General features: G+C 43.0%; 1 protein-coding gene across 1 annotated transcript in view; it reads right to left on the bottom strand.

Annotated features, from left to right (window-relative positions):
• Positions 1–20,813, bottom strand: part of LOC140721547 (uncharacterized) — a 43,119-nt gene that overhangs the window by 19,714 nt on the left and 2,592 nt on the right. The window contains exons 2-6 of the mRNA XM_073036375.1: positions 14,872–15,162; positions 8,606–8,866; positions 7,462–7,578; positions 5,238–5,339; positions 3,730–3,843 (exon numbers count right to left, since the gene is read on the bottom strand). Of these exons, the coding sequence (XP_072892476.1) occupies positions 3,730–3,843; positions 5,238–5,339; positions 7,462–7,578; positions 8,606–8,866; positions 14,872–15,162 (885 nt within the window). The remainder of the gene's footprint in view (positions 1–3,729; positions 3,844–5,237; positions 5,340–7,461; positions 7,579–8,605; positions 8,867–14,871; positions 15,163–20,813) is intronic.

Below are 20,813 nucleotides of genomic sequence, written 5' to 3'. Positions count from 1 at the left end.
TGTTAACCACACTATCATCCAGATCAGTGATATTGATGACAAACAACAGACCCAGTGTTGATCCTGTGACACTCCACTAGTCATAGGCCTCCAGTCAGAGAGGCAACCACTGTCTGGCTTCTCCCACAAAGCCAATGTCTAATCAATTTACTATCTCATCCTGAAAGCCAAGTGTCTGAACCTTTCTGACCAACTTCCTCAAAAAACTCCAAAATATTGGTTAGACATGAACTATCACGCACAAAACCAAGCGACTATCCCCAATGAAAGGCATATTGTGATCAGAGGAATTCAGTGATAAGTTTGCAAAGATTGTTATTGATGAAAATCTAACACCAGAACAAATTTATAATGCTGATTGTTTTATACCTTAAAATCTTAAAAATAAAATACAGTATGCTGTAATGTTTTTATGAAAACACGACGTTGTAACTGGAGACTGAAATCCTGCCGTTGTTTGTTGTTCAGCAGCTGATTCAGGTATTCTCTGATGCTGCTGGGCTGCTTTTGTTACCCTGCACACATTATATTTTCATTATATTAATGTTATGTAACAAATTTTACAGTGACGTACGGATGTGTGATGAGCAAGTGTAAGACAAAGTCTGCTTACCGGTAGCACATAAATTCAGAGTTGGAAATGATGGCGATACTAAACTATCTTATTATATATTCCAAAATCTGAAGCACTTCTGGCCCCGAGCATTTCAGAGAAGGGTTACTCAACCTGTATATTGTGTTTGAGGCAGGAACATCAATAACACTTAAAAGGTCCCGGACCAGTCAGGTGTGGGGCCTTTAAGGCTCATCGCCATGTCTGAAAGTGAGGCCGGAGAGGGGAATCCAAGCCAGGCTGAAACACAGGGGGGTGAGGCCTCCTCTACCCGGCATCCTGTTGGCAAATGTGCCGTCACTGGAGAACAAAATCACGGATCTGAGGGCAAGACTGCTGCATCAGAGGCAGCTGAGAGTCGGCTCAATTGTATGCTTTATGGAAACGTGGCTTTCTCCAGACACGCCGGATGCAGCAGACAGACCAGAGGGATTCACGATTCACAGAATGGACCCAACTGCTGACTCGGGGAAGGCAAAAGGAGACGGTGTGTGTTTTATGGTTAACTCTCTGACATGAGTGGTTTGAGTGGTGGGTGATCTGGGAAGGGTCCAATGTAGCTGGAAGGTGGGATTTCATACGATCCATTACCAGCTGCTCAAAGCACTTCATGATTGTTGAGGTCAACGCCACTGAGTGGTAATCAATTCGGCCAATTACTGTCTCTCTCGGACACTGAAATGATGGTGGCTGCCTGGAAACCTGCAGGGACAGTGAACTGTTTCAGAGAGATGTTAAAGATGTCTGTTAAGACCTGTGTTAGTTGGGTTGGACAATCCCAACCAGGTCTGTTGTCTGGCCCTGCACCTTTGCATGGGTCATGAGAAACCACATTTGGTCAGATTACAGATCGATGAGCATCTGCAACCAGTCTGAGTTGGCATCGGGGACCAGGGTCGACCAGGGGAAGAGTGAGGCCATGCTCTTCAGCATGGTTGTTATTCTGGGTGGGGGTCTGTGACTCGTGGTGTTTTGTAGGTATCTGTGCTGGGACCTCTGTTGTTTGTAATGCAGAAGTGACTTGGATGGAAATTTAGATGGTAACTTTTCTGATGACAAAAAGAGTATTGGCAGAGTTGCAGACATTGTACAGATATTGTGTGCAGTTCTGTTTGCCCAGTTGTAGGAAGGATGTGGAGGCTTTGGAGAGGGTGCGGAGAAGCTTTACCAAGATGCTGCCTGGATTAGAGGGTATGAGCTACAAAGAGAGGTTGGGTAAATTCTGATCGTTTTATCTGGAGTGTCAGAGGCTGAGTGGGAGGGGAATACCTGACAGAAGTTTATAAAATTTTGAGAGGAGTAGATAGGGTAGACAGTCAGTCTTTTATCCAGGGTGGAAATGTCGAATACTAGAGGCTGTAGCTTGAAGGTCAATGGGTAAAAGTTTAAAGGAGATGTGCAGGGCAAATTATTTTACAGAGTGCCAAGTGTCTGGAGTGGGCTGACAGGGGTGGGGGAGACATTTAAAAGGCATTCAGACAGGCAGAAGAATCTGCAGGGGATGGAGGGATATGGATCGTGTTCAGGCAGAAGAATCTGCAGGGGATGGAGGGATATGGATCGTGTTCAGGCAGAAGAATCTGCAGGGGATGGAGGGATATGGATCGTGTTCAGGCAGAAGAATCTGCAGGGGATGGAGGGATATGGATCGTGTTCAGTCAGAAGGGATGAGTTTGATTTGGTATCATGTTCAGCACAGACACTCTGCCTCAGCCTGCTTGATGCAGGTGGTACCACACTCTGCCGAAGCAAGAGGTTAAAGATCTCAGTGTACACACCAGACAGTTGATCAGCATTTTAGTACGTGGCCAGTTACCCAGTCCGGTCCAGATGCTTTCCTGGGATTCACCCTCCTGTACAGTGACCCTCACACCAGATGGAGAAGCAACCAGTTAGAAAGCTCTTCACAGTGCATCGGCAGAAAGTTGTGAGTGTCTGTGGTGACATCCCAGTTGTCCTCAAGTTCCTCAGGAAATATAGCCGCTGTCGTGCCGCTGCCACTGTAATTGTATCAAGATGTTGGGCCAGGATAGATCCTCAGAGATGTTGACACCCAGCAACTTGAAACTGCTCCCCCTCAGCAAGCTGTTTACTGTTTACCTGTGCTGCACACTACATGCACTCTGAATTATGTTTTATTAATGTATTTGTGATAATATTTTGTTGTCCGTGCTGTGAGTGATCTGTGTTTTGTGGGTGCACTGTGCTCTGGAAGAATATTTGTTTCATTTGGTTGTATTATGTACAGTCAGAAGACAATAAACTTGAACTTGTGTCATAATTAACTGAAGATAATTTTAACTCTTGTATAGTCAGTTTGCTCGACAATAAATGGGACTCTGCACTTGTGCTCCTCCTTTCAAACCGAACTCTATGTTCAGTCCAGGGTCACCGGCATCATTATTGTTCCCTGTGACTTGCTGATGTATTATTGTGCAATTTGCCTCTGAAGCTTCACTGTACTTTTCATTATATTAATGCCAGGAGCTGGAGGTTTTGCTACTGATCTTGAACTATAACCTGTGTTGAAAGTTTATTTGTGAAGTGGACTTGTCCAGGAAGTTCCTGAATGAGGACATGAGGAAGGAATAACAATATTTTGAACTTTGTTTTATAAGCTGGAAAGGAACTTGGGGTTAAAAGCCACAGAGCTGAAAGCAGCTGTTGAATGAAAATGTTGTTGTAAGTATCCAAGAGAGACACAAGGGAGACAGTCCTATTCCTTCCCAACCTTACCACTATCAGGATCAAAGGGGGAAACTTCCCCTCGTTCCTCAGCTCCAAACGGATTATGTTACATTGAAGTTCAACACAATGTGAAACACAAATGAATTGAGTCAGCTCCTCTCAGGGCCCCTTCTATTAAAGACCCCTCTGGAGTCAGTTCAGAGACAATTCCCAAATATTTCCAGGCATTCTATGTCACTGCAAAACATCAGCTTATAACTGGAATGAACAGGACAACTTCACCTAAATGTAGAGGATTGGAAGAGTCGGAACAGGGTGCTGGTAATTCAGATGAGATTTAATTTGATATTTTTTTCTTTTTGAAAATATGTGACATTTCACTTGCTTGCAAATTTATATCCAAGTGTGTATTAAACAATGACAGATACCTTTCAGTAATTTCTTGATCTCGGTCACATACGGAAGTTCATTGATATAAAATGAAGAAAGCTGCAATCCTACGATCAACACACAAATCACAACAAAGTCCAACGGTGAAAGGCCTGTAATTAAAAATAAATCAAATAAGCAAACATGTAACAAAGCTCCAGAGAAATGTCAGTGAAAACTTCCAGTGGTTGCAACAACCAAACTCTTACACTGATGTCCCAGTGAAGGGAAGATGCCAATTCCCACCCAGTGTGCCAACCTGTGACCCAATCCTGCACCAGCAGACCCTGTATAGATTAACAAGACACTGAACTGCAGTGTCAGGCAAGAATGAATAATTCACGGTGCCCACTCTATTTTCCACGTGGGTCTCCAGCCCAGTCTTTACATGTCACCTGCTGCCAATTTCTGCACTGGCTGCTCCTTCTGGTTCCAATGGCCAGACCTTAAGGAGTTCATTAAGGTCCGTAGTTTCTTCCTCGCAACATCCACAACAACTGATTATGGAGAAACCCATAAATTTCACAGAAAGTTGCTGAAATTTCCATTCTAATTCTGACCAGTTTCCATCGTGTCTGCTGTTCATAACTGGAGCTTGATGCCAGTTCTTCACTGGTGGAAATTCCTCACTGGCTGCATTCAGTGTGATTGCAACCTAATTTCATAGAACATAGAATAGTACAGCACATTACAGGCCCTTTGGCCCACAATGTTGTGCCGACCCTCAAACCCTGCCTCCCATATAACCCCCCCACCTTAAATTCCTCCATATACCATTTCCCTCATTTCCTGATGTGGTCAACAGTCCATCAGAGAAGAGAAAGCTGTACATGGCATTCATTGAACACTCAGACATGTCAGTCACTGTCACCAGCTCCATCACTCCAGATGTTTGTGTTGGAATGTCAGATGGTGAACAGAGGAAGGAAACAGGAGTGTTTCTGACAGCTGCTTTGACTCTGCATATCTTTTCACTGATGTACGTAGATAGAAAAATTCAGACAAATTCTGTGAATGGGAGCCACAGTGAAAATCTACTTTAACTCTGCCCACCATCTTGGTGAATCTTTTCTGCACTCTTTTGAGTCGAATCACATTCTGACAGGCTGCAGCACTGTCTGGTATGGGGTGGGTGGCTACTGCACAGGACCTGCAGAGGGTTGCAAATTCAGTCGGCTCCATCCTGGGTACCAGCCTACAAAGTACCCAGGGCATCTTCATGGAGCGGTGGCTCAGAAAGGCAGCGTCTATTACGAACAAACTCCAGCACCCAGTCCATGCCCTTTTCTCACTGTTACCATCAGGTAGGAGGTACAGAAGCCTGAAGGCACACACTCAGCGATTCAGGAACAGCTTCTTCCCCTCTGCCATCTGATTCCTAAATGGACATTGAGCCCTTGAGCATAACCTTACCTTAATAATTATATAGTTCTCCTTAACATTTGTGTACTACATTAAACAATTCTGAATTAAACAATTGTAAATGATAAGAGTATTGGTCACGTACCTTCAACCACAGACCAATAAATTAACACAATGTACATGGTGGTAAGTGACAAAGTATTACATATCCACAGGCTTAGAAAATAAAATCTGTATCCCAGACGTCCTGTGGAGAAATAAAAAATACGCAAGCCATTAACAATCTATGCAGACTGATTATGACACTGGAGGCCATCCTGGACATCAATCAATGCTAGCTCCCAAGGAAGCAATCACAATTCCACCCTTGACCCCACTTTAACCGTTACTCTCTCACCCCAGTTGTTACCAATGGCAAATCCTCCATCTCATCTCCCCAAATGTAAAAGACGTAACAGTAAATGTCCTTGGTGAGAAATGTTCTAAACCATCAGATCCAGCAGCACCTGATTCAGCATCATCGGTCTTCCTCCCCATCACTAAATTATTTGTTCAACGATTAACCTGAAGTACAAGAATAATCCCTGATTTGCTCTTGGCTCTGTAATTTTGCTCCAACAACATGTTCGATGCCCATCGATGGGTGTGACTGAGATGGTCCACCTGTCTCTGTGGTTCCCTCCCATCCCTTTGCCCCCTGGATCAATGTTCCCAAATGTTCCTGTTGCCCTGGTGTTGAAATTGCATCTCTCTCTCACTGATCGTTGGTGATAGATGTGGTTTGAGAATCTCAGAAACTGCTGATCTACTGAGATTGTCATGCACAACAGTCTCTAGAGTTCACAGAGAATGGTCCAAAAAGCAAAATAAAACATCCAGTGAGTGACAGTTCTGTGGATGAAAATGTTTTGTCAGGGAATGACCAGACTGTATCAAGCTGACAGGAAGGTGACAGTAATTCAAATAACCACGTGTTACAACAGTGGTGTGCAGCAGAACATCTTTGACAGACAACATATCGAACCTTGAAGTGGATGGGCTACAGCAGCAGAAGACCATGAACACACACTCAGTGGCCACTTTATTAGGTACAGGAGGGAGCTGATAAAGTGGTCACTGAGTGTATCAGAGAAAATGCTGGAGGTACACTGCAGTAGAAGCAGCATTTGTGCAGAGATTTGATGTTTCTAGTCATAGAGAAGAGTGAGAGAAATCCTGAGAAATACAAGAGAAAGAAAAACAACGGTGTACAATACACTGCAGTTGCTGGAAATTGGGAATAAAAAAGAATTCCAGATTTCCATTTCTGCATCTGTGGAGAGTGGAAAACAGAGTTTTGGTCACACACTCTGATCTTGTATCAGAAGTGGTCAGTTCTAACATAAACTGGAATGGCTGGTTATCTGAAATTGATGAATTCATTACTGCAGCTCCTGGGACTCAATGTGGAATAAGGGATGCTGCTCCTCAATGGGCTTTGCTGGAACTGGGGAAGAGGTTAAAGATGGGAAATCAGAGAGAAAACTAAAGTGATCGGCAACTGGAAGCTCACTGTTACCCTCGGTGTTCTGCAAAGTGGTCACACAACCTGTAATGGTTTCTCCAATGTGCAGGAAACTGCTGTGAGGACACAGAATTGGAAGTACAAATCACTCACTGCTTTACCTGGAGGGTTATATGTGTGCCAGGAATGGGGAAAGGGAAGAGGTAATAAAGCAGGTGTTGCATCTTCTTTGGTTCTGGGAGACAGAGGAGTCCCATGTGGAAAACTGCATTGGAAAGAGAGGTTCTTTCAAAATAAACTTTTGCAAACACCCAAGAAAAATTGCCACCGAGTCTGAAAGAAAGAGCCACATGTACTGTATGCTCACCAGCAGGTCTGAGAGACAACTGCTCAACCCCCTGACACTAGATGGGGAGTAGAACTCCCTTCACAACTCTGCCCTCTATGTGAATGAGGTCCCTGTTTCCAAAGGCAGGGCCACCATCAGGATGAAAGGGCATCTTTCCCTCAGTCCCACCTCTAAACAGACTTGCTGACACAATGAGATGAGACAACACAATGCAGCAAACACGAGTGAATGAAGACGGCTCCTCTCATGGCCACTTCTCCCAAATATCTTCTGCAGTTTGGTCAGAGGTGACTTCAGGACTGTTTCAGGTATTCCGTGTCACTGCAAACCACCTGAAAACTGGGAAAAAATGGACAATTGCATCCCACAGGTCACAGGGACAGAGGGGAAGTGGGGGGAGGGGTCAGTGGTGTAATCGATTACCCACATTTTCCCTTGTTTATGTTAAAGTTCATTCAGGTTTACTGGGTGGTGTCCGAAAGTTCACACAAGTGCAAATTAATCAATGACAGATACCTCTGAGGGTTTTCCACCTCCACTGGTCCGGTAACACGGCTGAACGAAGAGATGGTGCAGAAATAGCCTGTCCTGCAGTCAATACAGCAATCAGTATAACATCCTTGAGGGAAAACCCTGAAATTAAAATTAAATTCAAATCATTAAACATCTCACGGGCAGTGGATGACAAATGATGAAACAACCATAATGTTCCATCATTTCCTGCCGAGAAGGGAATGTTCCAACCCCCGTCTAATCTCACCGATCTGTGACCCAGGCCGACACCAACTGACTCTACTCTGAGAATCATTAGTCACAATGCATCGTTATACCCGTCAAGAATGGATTATTCAGATTCATTTATTTATCAGATGTACATCACAACATACAATGAAATGTATCATTTGCATTGACAACCAACACAACCTGAGGATGTGCTGAGGGCAGGGCAGCCTGCAAGTGTCACCACACACTCTGGTGCTACTTTCCACCTGATGTCAGGGGCTGCTACACAAATGCACATGTGGGCAGTTTGTTCTCATTGATCGGTGAAGTGCATTGTCTGCCGATTGATCCATCCCAAGAGTAGGAAGAATGAGAAGAGCATACAAACTCAAGGAACCAATTCTAAAAAGGTTACACCAACAAGAGATTTATAGAAAGACATATAAAAGTAGTTTGACAAAGATAGGATTTTTGCCTTCATGAATAGATGTACAAAGAGGAAGAAAATCAAAATGAAACTTTCTAAAACCAGTCGAGAGTGGGAATGAAGGTGATTGGGAGAAGAACAGAAAATATCTTGGGAACTTTTTTATGCACAGTAGTGGACCGGGTCTAGAATTCATCATCAGGAATAGTGAAGGGACATTCAACTGTAATTTCATATGAGGGCTGGATAATTATCTGAAAGAAAGAATTTACAGAGCTGTGGGGAGAGTACAGAACAATAGGATTCAGTTGTTTGCTCAGTGATAGAACCAATCCATTCTTAAAGGGCTGAATGGCTTTCTTTGCGATAACTATTCTGGGATTCCGTGAACCCAATTAATTCAGCTTTTGCCTCTCTCTGCTGCAACACTGATTTGCATCGGCTGCATTCAATAGCCACCAATATGGTCTAAATGTTAACTGCAAAATGTCATTCATAAATGAAGCTCACCTCGCAACATTAAGGTGTAGTTTGTCTGGATGGAGCTGACAGGATTGGTTGTGATGCAGGTGTACACTCCACAGTCTTCAAATGAAGCACTTGAGATAAGAAGTGTTCTGTTTTCATCTGTTAGTTGGTGACGCTGGGAGATCTCCCCTCCATTCTTCTGCCACTGATACACATTCAAATCTCCAAAGACTTCACAGGTGAGCTCGACCGTGAAACCCAGTGATTCGATGTTGGTAAATATGGAACCTTCTGACAGCTCATCTAAAGGAGAGAATATGAAACCATGATATTCCTATCTTGATGTAGAATGCAATCTCACCATGTGACATTCTACCAGATATGTATAAAGGTACTGAAGTACATTTGGTTCTACACAACAAATATATACACAACAATGGAAATAAAAGCCATTTAACCCCGCAACACTGCTCTGTCATTGCACAAGGTCACAGCTAACCTGATGTTCCCACCTCCCACGATAACAGTTCACCTCTCTGCTTATTCAGGATCTACTTCTGCTTTAAAAATATTCAAAGATTCCAAACAATTTTCTTCAGAGCTGGAAGCAAAAACTCAAAACTGTTTCATCTCTATTTTAGATGTTCACTTGCAAGTTCATAGACGTGCCAGTCAGAGCAGGAATAGGATGATGGTACAGATGAATGAGTGGCTCAGGAAGTGATGTTTGAACCTTTTCCCCATTCAGATAATAGTCCGCACTATTGTTCCTTTTACCAAAATGCATTATCATACATTTCCCAACACTGTATTCCATCTGCCACTTTTCTGCCCATTCTTCCAATTTGACAAAGTCCTGCTACATTCACATTGCTTCTTCAGCACTACCAACCCCTCCAACTAACTTCGTATCATCTGCAAACTTTGTCACAAAGCCATCAATTCCATTATCTAAATCACTGACAAACAATGTGAAAAGTAGCAGTCCCAATACCGACACCTCCCCACCCCCCCCAGGAACACCACTCATCACCGGCAGCCAACCAGAAAAGACCCCTTTTTCCCCCACTCACTGCCTCCTGCCTGCCAGCCGTTCTGCTATCCATTGCTGAATCTTTCCTGTAACACCATAGGATTTTATCATGTTAAACAGCCTCATTTGTGGTTGCTTATCAAATGCCTTCTGAAAATACAAGCAAATGATATCCACTGCCCCTCCATTGTCCACATTGCTTGTTACTTCCTCGAAGAACTCTAACAAAATTGTCAGGGAAGATTTCCCTTCACAGAAACCATGCTGACTTTGACTTATTTTACTATTATTCTCCAAAAACCTTGAAACCTCATCCTTAATAATAAACTGCAACACGTTCCCAACCACTGGGGTTAGGCAAACTGGACTGCAATATCCTTTCTTTTGCTTTCCTCCATTCTTAAGAGGAACTGGCCAAAATTGACTGGAAAGGCACACTAACAGGAAGGACAGCAGAGCAGCAATGGCTGGAGTTTCTGTGAAAAATGAGGGAAGTGCAAGGCAGATATATTCCAAATCAGAATGGATGAAGGACACTACCGTAGCTGACAAGTGAAGTCAAAGCCAAAGTAAAAACAAAAGAGAGGGCATACAAGGAAGCCAAAGCTAGTGGGAAGATAGAGGATTGGGAAGCTCTTAAAAACTTGCAGAAGGAAACTAAGAAGTTCATTAGGAAGGAAAAGATGAATTATGAAATGAAGCTGGTGACTAATATCAAAGATACTAAAAGCTTTTTTTTAAAAAAGTATATAGAAGGGTAAAGGGGAGTCAAGGGGAGAGAAAGGACCAATAGAAAATGACCCTGGAGGTATTGTAAGGAGGAATGCTGAGATGGCAAAGGAACCAAATGAATATTTTGCATCGGTCTTCATAGTGGAAGACATCTGCAGTATACAGGACATTCAAGAGTGTCAGGGAAGTGAAGTATGTGCAGTGAAAATTACAACTCAGAAGGTGCTCAGGAAGCTTAATGGTCTGAGGGTGGATAGAACTCCTTCACCTGATGGAATCGATAGATTCTGGCATTGTACAGGATGACTCAAAAATTGCAAATGTTACTCTGCTATTTAAGAAGGGTGGCAGGCAGCAGAATGGAAACTACAGACCTGTTAGTCTGACATCAGTGGTTGGGAAGTTGTTGGAATCGATTGTTCGGGATGAGATTACAGAGTATCTGGAGGCACATGACAAGATAGACAAAAGCCAGCATGGTTTTCTGAAAGGAAAATTCTGCCTGACAAACCTGCTGCAATTTTTTGAGGAAATTACAAGCAGGGTAGACAAAGGAGATGAAGTGGACGTGGTGTACTTGCATTTTCAGAAGGTCTTTGACAAGGTGCTGCACATAAGGTTGCTGAGCAAGATTATATCCCATGGAATCACAGGGAAGTTACTAGCATGGGTGGAGCATTGGCTGATTGGCAGAAAACAGAGAGTGGGAATAAAGGGATCCTATTCTGACTGGCTGCCGGTTACCAGTGAAGTTCCATAGGGGTCGGTGTTGGGACTGTTGCTTTTTACGATGTACATCAATGATTTGGACAATGGGATAATGAATTTGTGGTTAAATTTGCTGATGATACAAAGATAGGTGGAGGAGCGGGTACTGTTTAGGAAACAGAGAGCCTGTAGAGAAACTTAGATAGTTTAGGGGAATGGGCAAATGAAATACAATGTTGGAAAGTGTATGATCATCAATTTTGGTGGAAGAAATAAACAGGCAGACTGTTATTTAGATGGAGAGAAAATTCAAAATGCAGAGATACAAAGGGACTTCAGGGTTCTTGTGCAGGATACCTTAAAGGTTAACCTCCAGGTTGAGTTGGTGGTGAAGAAAACAAATGCAATATTGACATTGATTTCTAGAGGTAGAGAATATAAGAGCAGGGATTTGATGTTGAGGCTCTGTAAGGCACTCGTGATTTAACACTTGGGAGTATTGTGTGCAGTTTTGGGCTTCTTATTTTAGAAAGGATATACTGACATTGGAGAGGGTTCAGAGAAGATTCATGAGAATGATTCCAGGAATGAAAGGGTTACTGTATGAGAAACGTCTGGCAGCTCTTGAGCTGTATTCCCTAGAGTTCAGGAGAATGAAGGGGGATCTCACAGAAAAACTTCAAATGTTAATATGCCTGAACAGATTAGATATGGCAAAGTTATTTCCCATGGTAGGAGAGTCTAGGACAAAGGGCAGGACTTCAGGTTTGAAGGACGTCCATTTAGAAGAGAGATGTGGAGAAATTACTTCAGTCAGAGAGTTGTAAATCTGTGGAATTTTGGGCCACGAGCAACTGTGGAGGCCAAGTCACTGGGTGTATTTAAGGCAGAGATAGATAGGTTCTTTATTAGTCAGGGCATCAAAGGGATAGGGAGAAGACAGGGGAGTGGGGATAATTGGACAAATTGTATCAGCACATGATTGAATGGCAGAACAGACTCGAGGGGCCAAATGGCCTACTTCTGCTCCTATATCTTATGGTCTTAGAGACTGGAGTGAGATTTGCAATTTTCTGGTCCTCTGGCACCATGCCAGAATCAAGTGATTCTTGAAGGATCATGACCAATGCATCTGTTATCTCTTCAGCAACCTCTCTCAGGGCTCTGGGATGTTGTCCATCTGGCCCAGATGACTCATCCACCTTAAGACCTTTCAGTTTGTCGCGCACTTTTTCCTTTGTAATAGCAGTGACACTCACGGACTTCTGGCACACTGCTAGTGTCTTCCACAGTGAAGACAGATACAAAGTACCGATTAAGTTCATCTGCCATTTCTTTGTCTCAAATTACTACTTCACCGGCATCACTTTCCAGTGGACCAATATCAACACGCACCTCCCTTTTATTCCTTATATAACTGAAAAAGTTTTTGGAATCCTGCTTTATATTATTGGCTAGTCTACCCTCATATTTAACCTTTCCCCTTCATATAGCTTTTCAGTTGCCTTTTGCTGGATTTTAAAAGCTTCCCAATCATCCATCTTCCCACTCACTCTGCTTTGATTCAAGTGTCTGATGGTTGAGGGTCAAAACTTGTTTCTGAATGAGTGGTGGGGGTCCCTGATGATGGAGGCTGCTTTCCTGCAACAACTCTCCATGTAGATGTGCTCAATGGTGGGGAGGGCTTTACCCATGATGGACTGGCCTCTATCCAATACTCCTTGTAGGATTTTCTGTTGAAGGGCATTGGTGGTTCCAATGATGCAGACAGTCAATATACTCTCCACCACACATCTACAGAAGTCTGTCAGACTTTCAAGTGTCACGCTGAATCTCCACAAATTTCGAAGGAAGTAGAGGCACTGCTGCGCTTTCCTCATTTTGTTCTTAACTGCTGCGCCCAGCACAAGTCCTCTGTAATGATACACCAAGGAATTTAAAGTTGCCGACCCTCTCCGACTCTGATCCTCTGATGGGAATGGCTCATGGACCTCTGGTTTCCTCCTGAAGTCAGTAATCAGGTCCTTGGTCTTGCTGACATTGAGGAAGAGGTTATTGCTGTGGCACCACTCAGACAGATATTCAGTCTCCCTCCTATATGTTGATTCATCACCACCTTTCATCCCAGAATTACCACCAGCTCCAAGAACTCTTGCTGCTTTCCCAGTGGGACAGAGCAGCCTCACACATGGAAATGCTTTCCTGACTTTTGTCATGAGGAACAGACATTGAAATCAATGAAACGGGCACTGCCGTGGAAACCATCAGACACGGCACCTCAGGAGGAAGGGGAAGGTGTACATTTAATAAGCTGTGGAATTACCCCCTCCCTCACACTCCATTAGTGCATTTTGACCCACCAGTGACCCATCCGCACAGGGAAAATCGACACCCATCTCAGCATTTTCAATAAGATTCTGCTCTTGTTATTTCAGAGAACATCCTCAGGTTTGTTGCCTTTTTGTCAGCCAGGCTCGAAATATTTCTCACAGATCACCAGGGGCTGAATATTTATGTCAGAAGCAGGGTTTAAACAACAAGAGTAATGTGATCATTGTGAGCATTGTATGGATTTCAAAAACATAAACAGAGACACCAATCTTAATTCTTTTTATATCTTCCATTTTCCTCCCTGGTCAGTTTCACAAAATTCTAGTCCTTATCTCAGTACCTGGAATTACCAAACAGAATGGAAAAGTTTATTACAATACATTGCTGACTTCACAGTGCAGAGAATGGCTTTATCCCACATAAACATGCCAATAAAATTTAGGTGTGGTGGAATTTGGCAGCTCCAGGAGCTTTCTGTATCTTTTAAAATTAATATTAATCTTGTTTTCCCTGTTTTTAAAACTCTTAATGGTTTGTGAGCAGAGTACGTCACAGAATCACTTTCCTTTCATAATCCTGCTCAGGCTCTCAGGTTTTCTGCCACCGGTCTCTTAAATCTTAAAAAAATCTCCCTCCGAAGAAAATAGGCAGTTCAGCTTTTTTGAACTACGCTCCTCAACTGTGGAATTCAATACTAAAACTATAAGGGATGCAGACTCAGTTGACACCTTTAAATGAGAGCTTAAAATCTATTTATTTAATCTTGTTTTCAATGAGCATCGTTTTCTCTTTTATTTACATTAATTTTTATTTTATTTTTCCACATTTGTACTTTTATCCCATTGTAAACAACTTTGAACTACAACCTGTGAAAAGTGCTCGATAAATAAATTTCATCTCTTATTTATTACCATTGTTATTGAAGTTTCTTTCACCATCATGTCACCCCCTTTCCCCATTTCCCACACTAATCTAATGCATTGTGCATCTCCCTCCCCTCCCATCCCTTCTCTTGCTACTTTTTCCATTTCTCCACCTTTTCCATCCATCCACACTTTCACTTCACAACCATTTCCTTCTGTTCTCTCCAACAGAAAACCCAAGCCTCAGGTTTGACAAACAGTTCTTCTTCTCTCATCCCGCCAGTGCAGCAATGAATGTTGGATCAAATCCCGAACGGGCTCCGCCTTGGGATGACAGGTACATCACAGTGATGGGGGTTGAATGACGGCTGCATTCAATATCTGACACCTCAGTGTTTATTCGATCAGGTGAGGTGCACAACTTGGCCTCAACTGGAAAATACAACCACAAAAACTATGCTGAATTCTGTATCAATCACTTCCTGAATAAACACAGGGATGAAAGAAATATGGATGCCTACATGGGAGGGAAGGGTTAGATTTATCTGGGAATAGGTTAAAAGGTCAGCATAACATTGTGGGCCAAATGGGCAGAGCTGTGTTCTACTGTTCTATGTTCTATGAAACATAAAACTACTTACCAACAAGGCGTAGTTGTATTATTCTCAGCTCTTGTCCATCCACAATGAAGGTGTAATTTCCTTGGTCACCATGTTCTGCTCCATTCACAGTCAGAGCACCATTAGAAGTATTAAAGTGCAGACGAAACTTGAACTGGTCACTCGGTTTCACTAAGCTGTGACCTGGGACATGATGCAAAATGCTCCTGTCGATGAACATCCAAACTATTTCACTCTTGCTGGGATCAACTTTGAGTTCAGGATCCAGTAAAACTGATGAGCCAAGGAGACCAACCTCTTCTTTAACTTTATCTGTTAATAAAAATAATTGTACTCATTTAAAATGTGGTGGCTGTGAAACACAAACAGAGAACTTTGTGAAACTACAGCAAACGAGAACATACTACTGAATAGATATTGTGCCACTCTTTACTGGGGTTACAGGAACTTGTCTTTCAGACAAGAATGTTGTGGAAATTCTTTCTGGACCAGCCTCCCACCTCAAACCCCTCATCAACTTTGGCTGATCCAAGACTCTCACACTATACCTGTTCAAGCCAGACCCCAGTGCTTCTGATCTACACTGGCTCCAAAACTGGCAATTCACTGGCTTCAAATTTTTCTATTCTCCATCTCTCAGAAAGTTGAATTACCTCACCTTCAGATTTCTCTGGGGTTCATTCATCCCCTTTTCAGAATCATCCCTCAGTTTCAACACCTTGGCAACACAGGGGACAGGCAGAACCTCAGCACGTAGTGGTACCTGGTGCCCATGTATTTAGGTTCCACACACAGCCTGATGCAGCCACACATGAAGCTGGTCATCAGGGTGAGGGACACATTGGGTAAACTGTTGCACCTGTTACGTACCCCGTAACTGGGTGCCTGACCAGCAGGTTAAAAAGAATCCGTTGGAGTCTGGTGGTACTATATTCAAAAGTATTTATTAGTAAAATAAGCAAATCAATACCAATAATGCAAATATATAGATAACACACATTAGCAATAATAAACCTAAAAGTGTGGGAATAATAATAATCAATAATAAACAAGCTCTATCGATGTCTATGGGATAATGAATTGACATAGAAAAGTATAAAGTTCAGTTCAGTTCATGCGTGCTGAGGTAGATATTGGTTGTTGTGTTGTAATCGTTGGAGAGAGAGAGTGAGCAAGAAGTAACAGCTACAGTCAGCCAAACCTTCCTTTGCGTTCTTGATCCGTCGTATCGTTGTGGCCATTCGGTTATGACCCCTCTGTCCTTCAGCTAGACCGTTCTTCTGTGGTGGACTCATCACTCTGGCATGAGTGGACACACACACACAAGTCCCCACCAGCCCTGCTATAACACTGTAAGTTTAACTGACCGATCTCTTTGTTCGGTCCCCGATGCCCCACACTTTCCCGTGGGTTCCAACACTCAATCAGTGCTCAACGGTGTGTCTCCTGGTGTGTCTGAAGAGTGTCTCTCCAGACCTCACTTTTATCCCTACTCACGGGTTCTCAGCTATCAATCAGTTTTGAATGGCTTAGTTCATCAAACCAGCCCACTCCGGCTGTCCACTGAGGAATGTTAATGAACAGAATGGTATAAGACAAATAACCCTCTCAAAAGTCATAATACGGTGAATCAACAAGTCTCTCTCCCCTCTCTTATCTGTAGCAGATGTTCTTACATGTTTTCTCCTCATCTCTCTCTCTCATGAGCAGCATAGCAACAGTAATGGTTTGTGATTCTCCCGGGGGGTGGGGGGGACATGGGCAACTCTGCACCCTTCTGCCCATCAGAGCTGTTTATCCTTCATAACACCCCCATCCTTCTGGGAATTTTCAACAAGGTGAAAATTAACTAATACAGCATCTTACAGAATTACAGAATTTAACAAAATACAGAAGTGGTCTTAACTACAAAAATAATAGATATACTTTCAAATTAACATCTAGATAAACAGTCAGCAATTACATTGTCACTCCCTTTAATATGTTATATTTTAATATCAAATTCCTGTAGCATCAGACTCCAACTTAGTAACCTCCTATTTTTATTTTTCATGTTAGCCAAAAATACCAAAGGGTTGTGATCTTAGCTTAAGTGTTACAAAATGTGATCCAATACATGTGTGATTATAATATAGTACATTACAAAAGTTTGTGCAAATACTAATCTCTGTTTTACTTTTAAACTTAACATTCAAACAGTCAATCTTCCATGGTGTTGTCTTTATTATTTACATGCTTTGTCGAATTCCCTCAAAACCAGATCCTGTTATTCAAAGTGGCATTTGGTCAACCTTTGTCCCTTTTCCACTTAACTCTCACGTGGTTAGCTTGCTCACCAGTGTGGAATAGGCCTTCACAGACTCCTTTCACAGGAGCTATCTTATCACCAATGTTTTCCAAACTAAGCCCATTTGCTGAACTTCCACACAATTCATTAATTTTAAGCAGGTCATTAATTTTATCTTCAGGACCCTTCATTCTATTAGTTTTCAGTTTAACATCTGCAAGTGATCCCTCTTTGTCAAAACAACACTTTTGTTTCTGTCTCTCCAAATCACCTCCTTGAATAACATCAGCGAGTTGCTTACCTTTAAATTCCAAAACAAACTGTCATTGATTCACAGGCACCTTGTTAACAAGCCATTGTTCAGTTAACGGTCCCTTCCCTTTTGTCAATTCGTCTAAAACCAATTCAGACTTTAAATTTTCTTTATTCAATTTAGGAACAACACCTTTCCCTTCTCCTTCAATAATATTCACATCACCAGCTTTCATCTCCTCACTAACTTTTAACACCCCTTCTAACACAAACAACTGAGAATTCTCACTTTCCACTGGTACCAAGGTTAACCCTTTCTTCAGTGAACCAAGTCCATCTGACCCAAAAGGACTGCATTCCTTTTCAACTAAATCAGATACCTCAGACTTTTCCTGAGTTTCATTACTAGGTTCAGTACCCTGTGCATCCACATCCTTCACATCCTGACCACACTCAAATGGGACATCTACCTCTTCCAGGCTTTCAATACCAGTCCCTTTTTCAAATTCTAAGTTCCCCTGATCCTCCCAGTTACTCTCTGGGCAACTCCCCTTCGGAATAAACTCAACCTTGCGGGTTAAAACAACTTCATCTGCTAACCCAGCAGACTCCTTCAAGGTAGCGGCATCCTTGTCATCTAGGACTGCCCTTACATCATTATCGGGAACACATTTAAATTCTTCAACTGCAAACTGCTCTGTCAAGCCAGACAGATTATCCATGCCAACCCTGGACCTTCTAACTGCCATATCTGTTTCTCATCTTTACTCTGTGCCTCTATAAATTTCCTCTTGACTAAAGGTGGATCTACCTCCTCTCCTTTACTCTCCTTAGATCCACTATCCTCCGCTTTACCACCCTCTAACCCCTCTTGGTACAGGGTCGGTAAAAATGTCTCAGCCAAATCAACACTGGACTCATTTAAACTGTCCTCTTTCTCAGCCACCTTTCTCGACATGCTGCGAGTGATTGCGCATGCGGGATAAATCTTAGAATCTAGGGCCGGGTCCTCAGCACTCACAGGCTTGCTTGTTAATTTCACTGCTGAACACGTCACCACCTGCTAAATCATTACCAAGAAGGACGTCCATGCCGTCTCTCGGTAATTCTGACTGCACCCCTATTTCAACTGTTCCAGATACCAGGTCACATTTTAAAATGATCCTGTGCAAAGGTACAGCTTCTGTCCCTTTTCCTATGCCTCTTAATACCACCTCTCCAGTTTCAGGACCGAAATCTAGCACCTTACTTAGGATCAATAACTGGTCAGCCCCAGTATCCCTCCAGATCCTCACTGGAACTGGGGTTTCTCCTTCTTTCACAGACACCATCCCTTCCGAAATAAATTTCTCACGCCCCTCTTGTGCTCTATCTACCCTTGCCTTCCTCATTGATCTGCTGACCAACTCAATGCAACCTGTAGGGATCTCTGTTTTCCCTTTTCCCGTCTCCTTCCTCGGAGCAAAGCGCTTAGATGCAATATGACCAACTTTTCCACAATTATAACAGGTCAAGCTAGGAACCTTCTTGCCAGCCTGCTTTTCATCCTCCTTACCTTTACCACTAGCTCCCGGCTTATTCTCTACCTTAGCCGGCAGACTTTCTCTACCATCCCTACTGCCTTTCTGGTAACTCTTATTTGAGGAAAACTTTGCCTTGTGGGTTAGGGCGTACTCGTCTGCTAACTTGCCAGTCGCAGACAGAGTCTCTGTCTCCTTCTCGTCCAAGTACATCTTCATACTCTCAGGGATACAACTTTTAAATTGCTCCATCAACATTAACTGCACCAGTATGTCATAATCTCCAACAACCCCTTTTGAGGCACACCAATGCTCATAAGACATCTGCATCTCACGGGCAAACTCTAAATACGTGTGGTTCCAGGGCTTTCTCAAGTTCCGGAACTTCTGCCACCAACTTGTAGCTCCTCAATACAGCCCTTTTTACTTCCTCATAATTCCTAGACTCCTCCATGGACAATGCCAAATATACTTGCTGAGCCTTCCCCCTAAGTACGCTCTGTAACAGAACGGCCCATTTCCCCTTAGGCCAGTTCTGATTCACAGCCACTTTCTCAAAATGGAGGAAGAACTTATCGACATCCGTCTCCTCAAATGGAGATACCATCTGGATCTCCCGACCAATCCTGAACCCCTCACTTGAGTCTGCCGCCCGGTCTCTCCCCTGCTGCTTTAACCTTTCCAATTCCAGTGCATGCTGCCTCTCTTTCTCCCTTTCCTCTCTTTCAGCTTTTTCCTTCTCCGTTTGTGCCTCCAACTCAGCTCTTTCCTTCTCCCTTCTCGCCTCCAACTCCTTTAGCTGGATCTCATACTCCATTTTCTTCTTTTCCGCATCCAACCTTAATTTTACCATCTCTCACTGAACCTCCCCATCGACTGATTTCCTCTCAGGGAACAGTTCCAATACCCCAGACATGAACACATCCTCAGATACATAATGTTGGGCTATGGCCCTCTGTATCTCTGACTTTCTCATCGACGGTTTTACTGCCGAGAGATTTAGTTGTTTCGCAACGCTCACCAATTCCGTCTTCATGGCACCCTCTAGCGCCTTCAAAGTCGGGTTTTCTACAAATTTGTCTATTTCCATCTCTGCTGGTTTCCCGTCTGGTTACCCACACAACCAGATCAGATAAGGGACTTTTATCCTGATTCACTGGCCTCTCAATTTGGTAATCAAATCCCGGAAGACGAGGCCCCAATTTGTTATGTACCCTGTAACTGGGTGTCTGACCACCATAGAAAGAAGAATCCGTTGGAGTCTGGTGGTACTATATTCAAAAGTGTTTATTAGTAAAATAAGCAAATCAATACCAATAATGCAAATATATAGATAACACACATTAGCAATAATAAACCTAAAAGTGTGGGAATATTAATAAGCAATAATAAACAAGCTCTATCGATGTCTATGGGATAATGAATTGACATAGAAAAGTATAAAGTTCAGTTCAGTTCATGCGTGCTGAGGTAGATATTGGTTGTTGTGTTGTAATCGTTGGAGAGAGAGAGAGAGGGAGCAAGAAGTAACAGCTACAGTCAGCCAAACCTTCCTTTGCGTTCTTGATCCGTCGTATCGTTGTGGCCATTCGGTTATGACCCCTCTGTCCTTCAGCTAGACCGTTCTTCTGTGGTGGACTCGTCACTCTGGCATGAGTGGACACACACACAAGTCCCCACCAGCCCTGCTATAACACTGTAAGTTTAACTGACCGATCTCTTTGTTCAGTCTCCGATGTCCCACACTTTCCCGTGGGTTCCAACACTCAATCAGTGCTCAACGGTGTGTCTCCTGGTGTGTCTGAAGAGTGTCTCTCCAGACCTCACTTTTATCCCTACTCACAGGTTCTCAGCTATCAATCAGTTTTGAATGGCTTAGTTCATCAAACCAGCCCACTCCGGCT

This window comes from Hemitrygon akajei, chromosome 2 (assembly GCF_048418815.1).
Source record: "Hemitrygon akajei chromosome 2, sHemAka1.3, whole genome shotgun sequence".
In the NCBI taxonomy this organism is placed as follows: Eukaryota; Metazoa; Chordata; class Chondrichthyes; order Myliobatiformes; family Dasyatidae; genus Hemitrygon; species Hemitrygon akajei.
The sequence above is the reverse complement of the archived record's forward strand: the minus strand, read 5'-3'. Positions and strand labels throughout refer to the sequence as shown.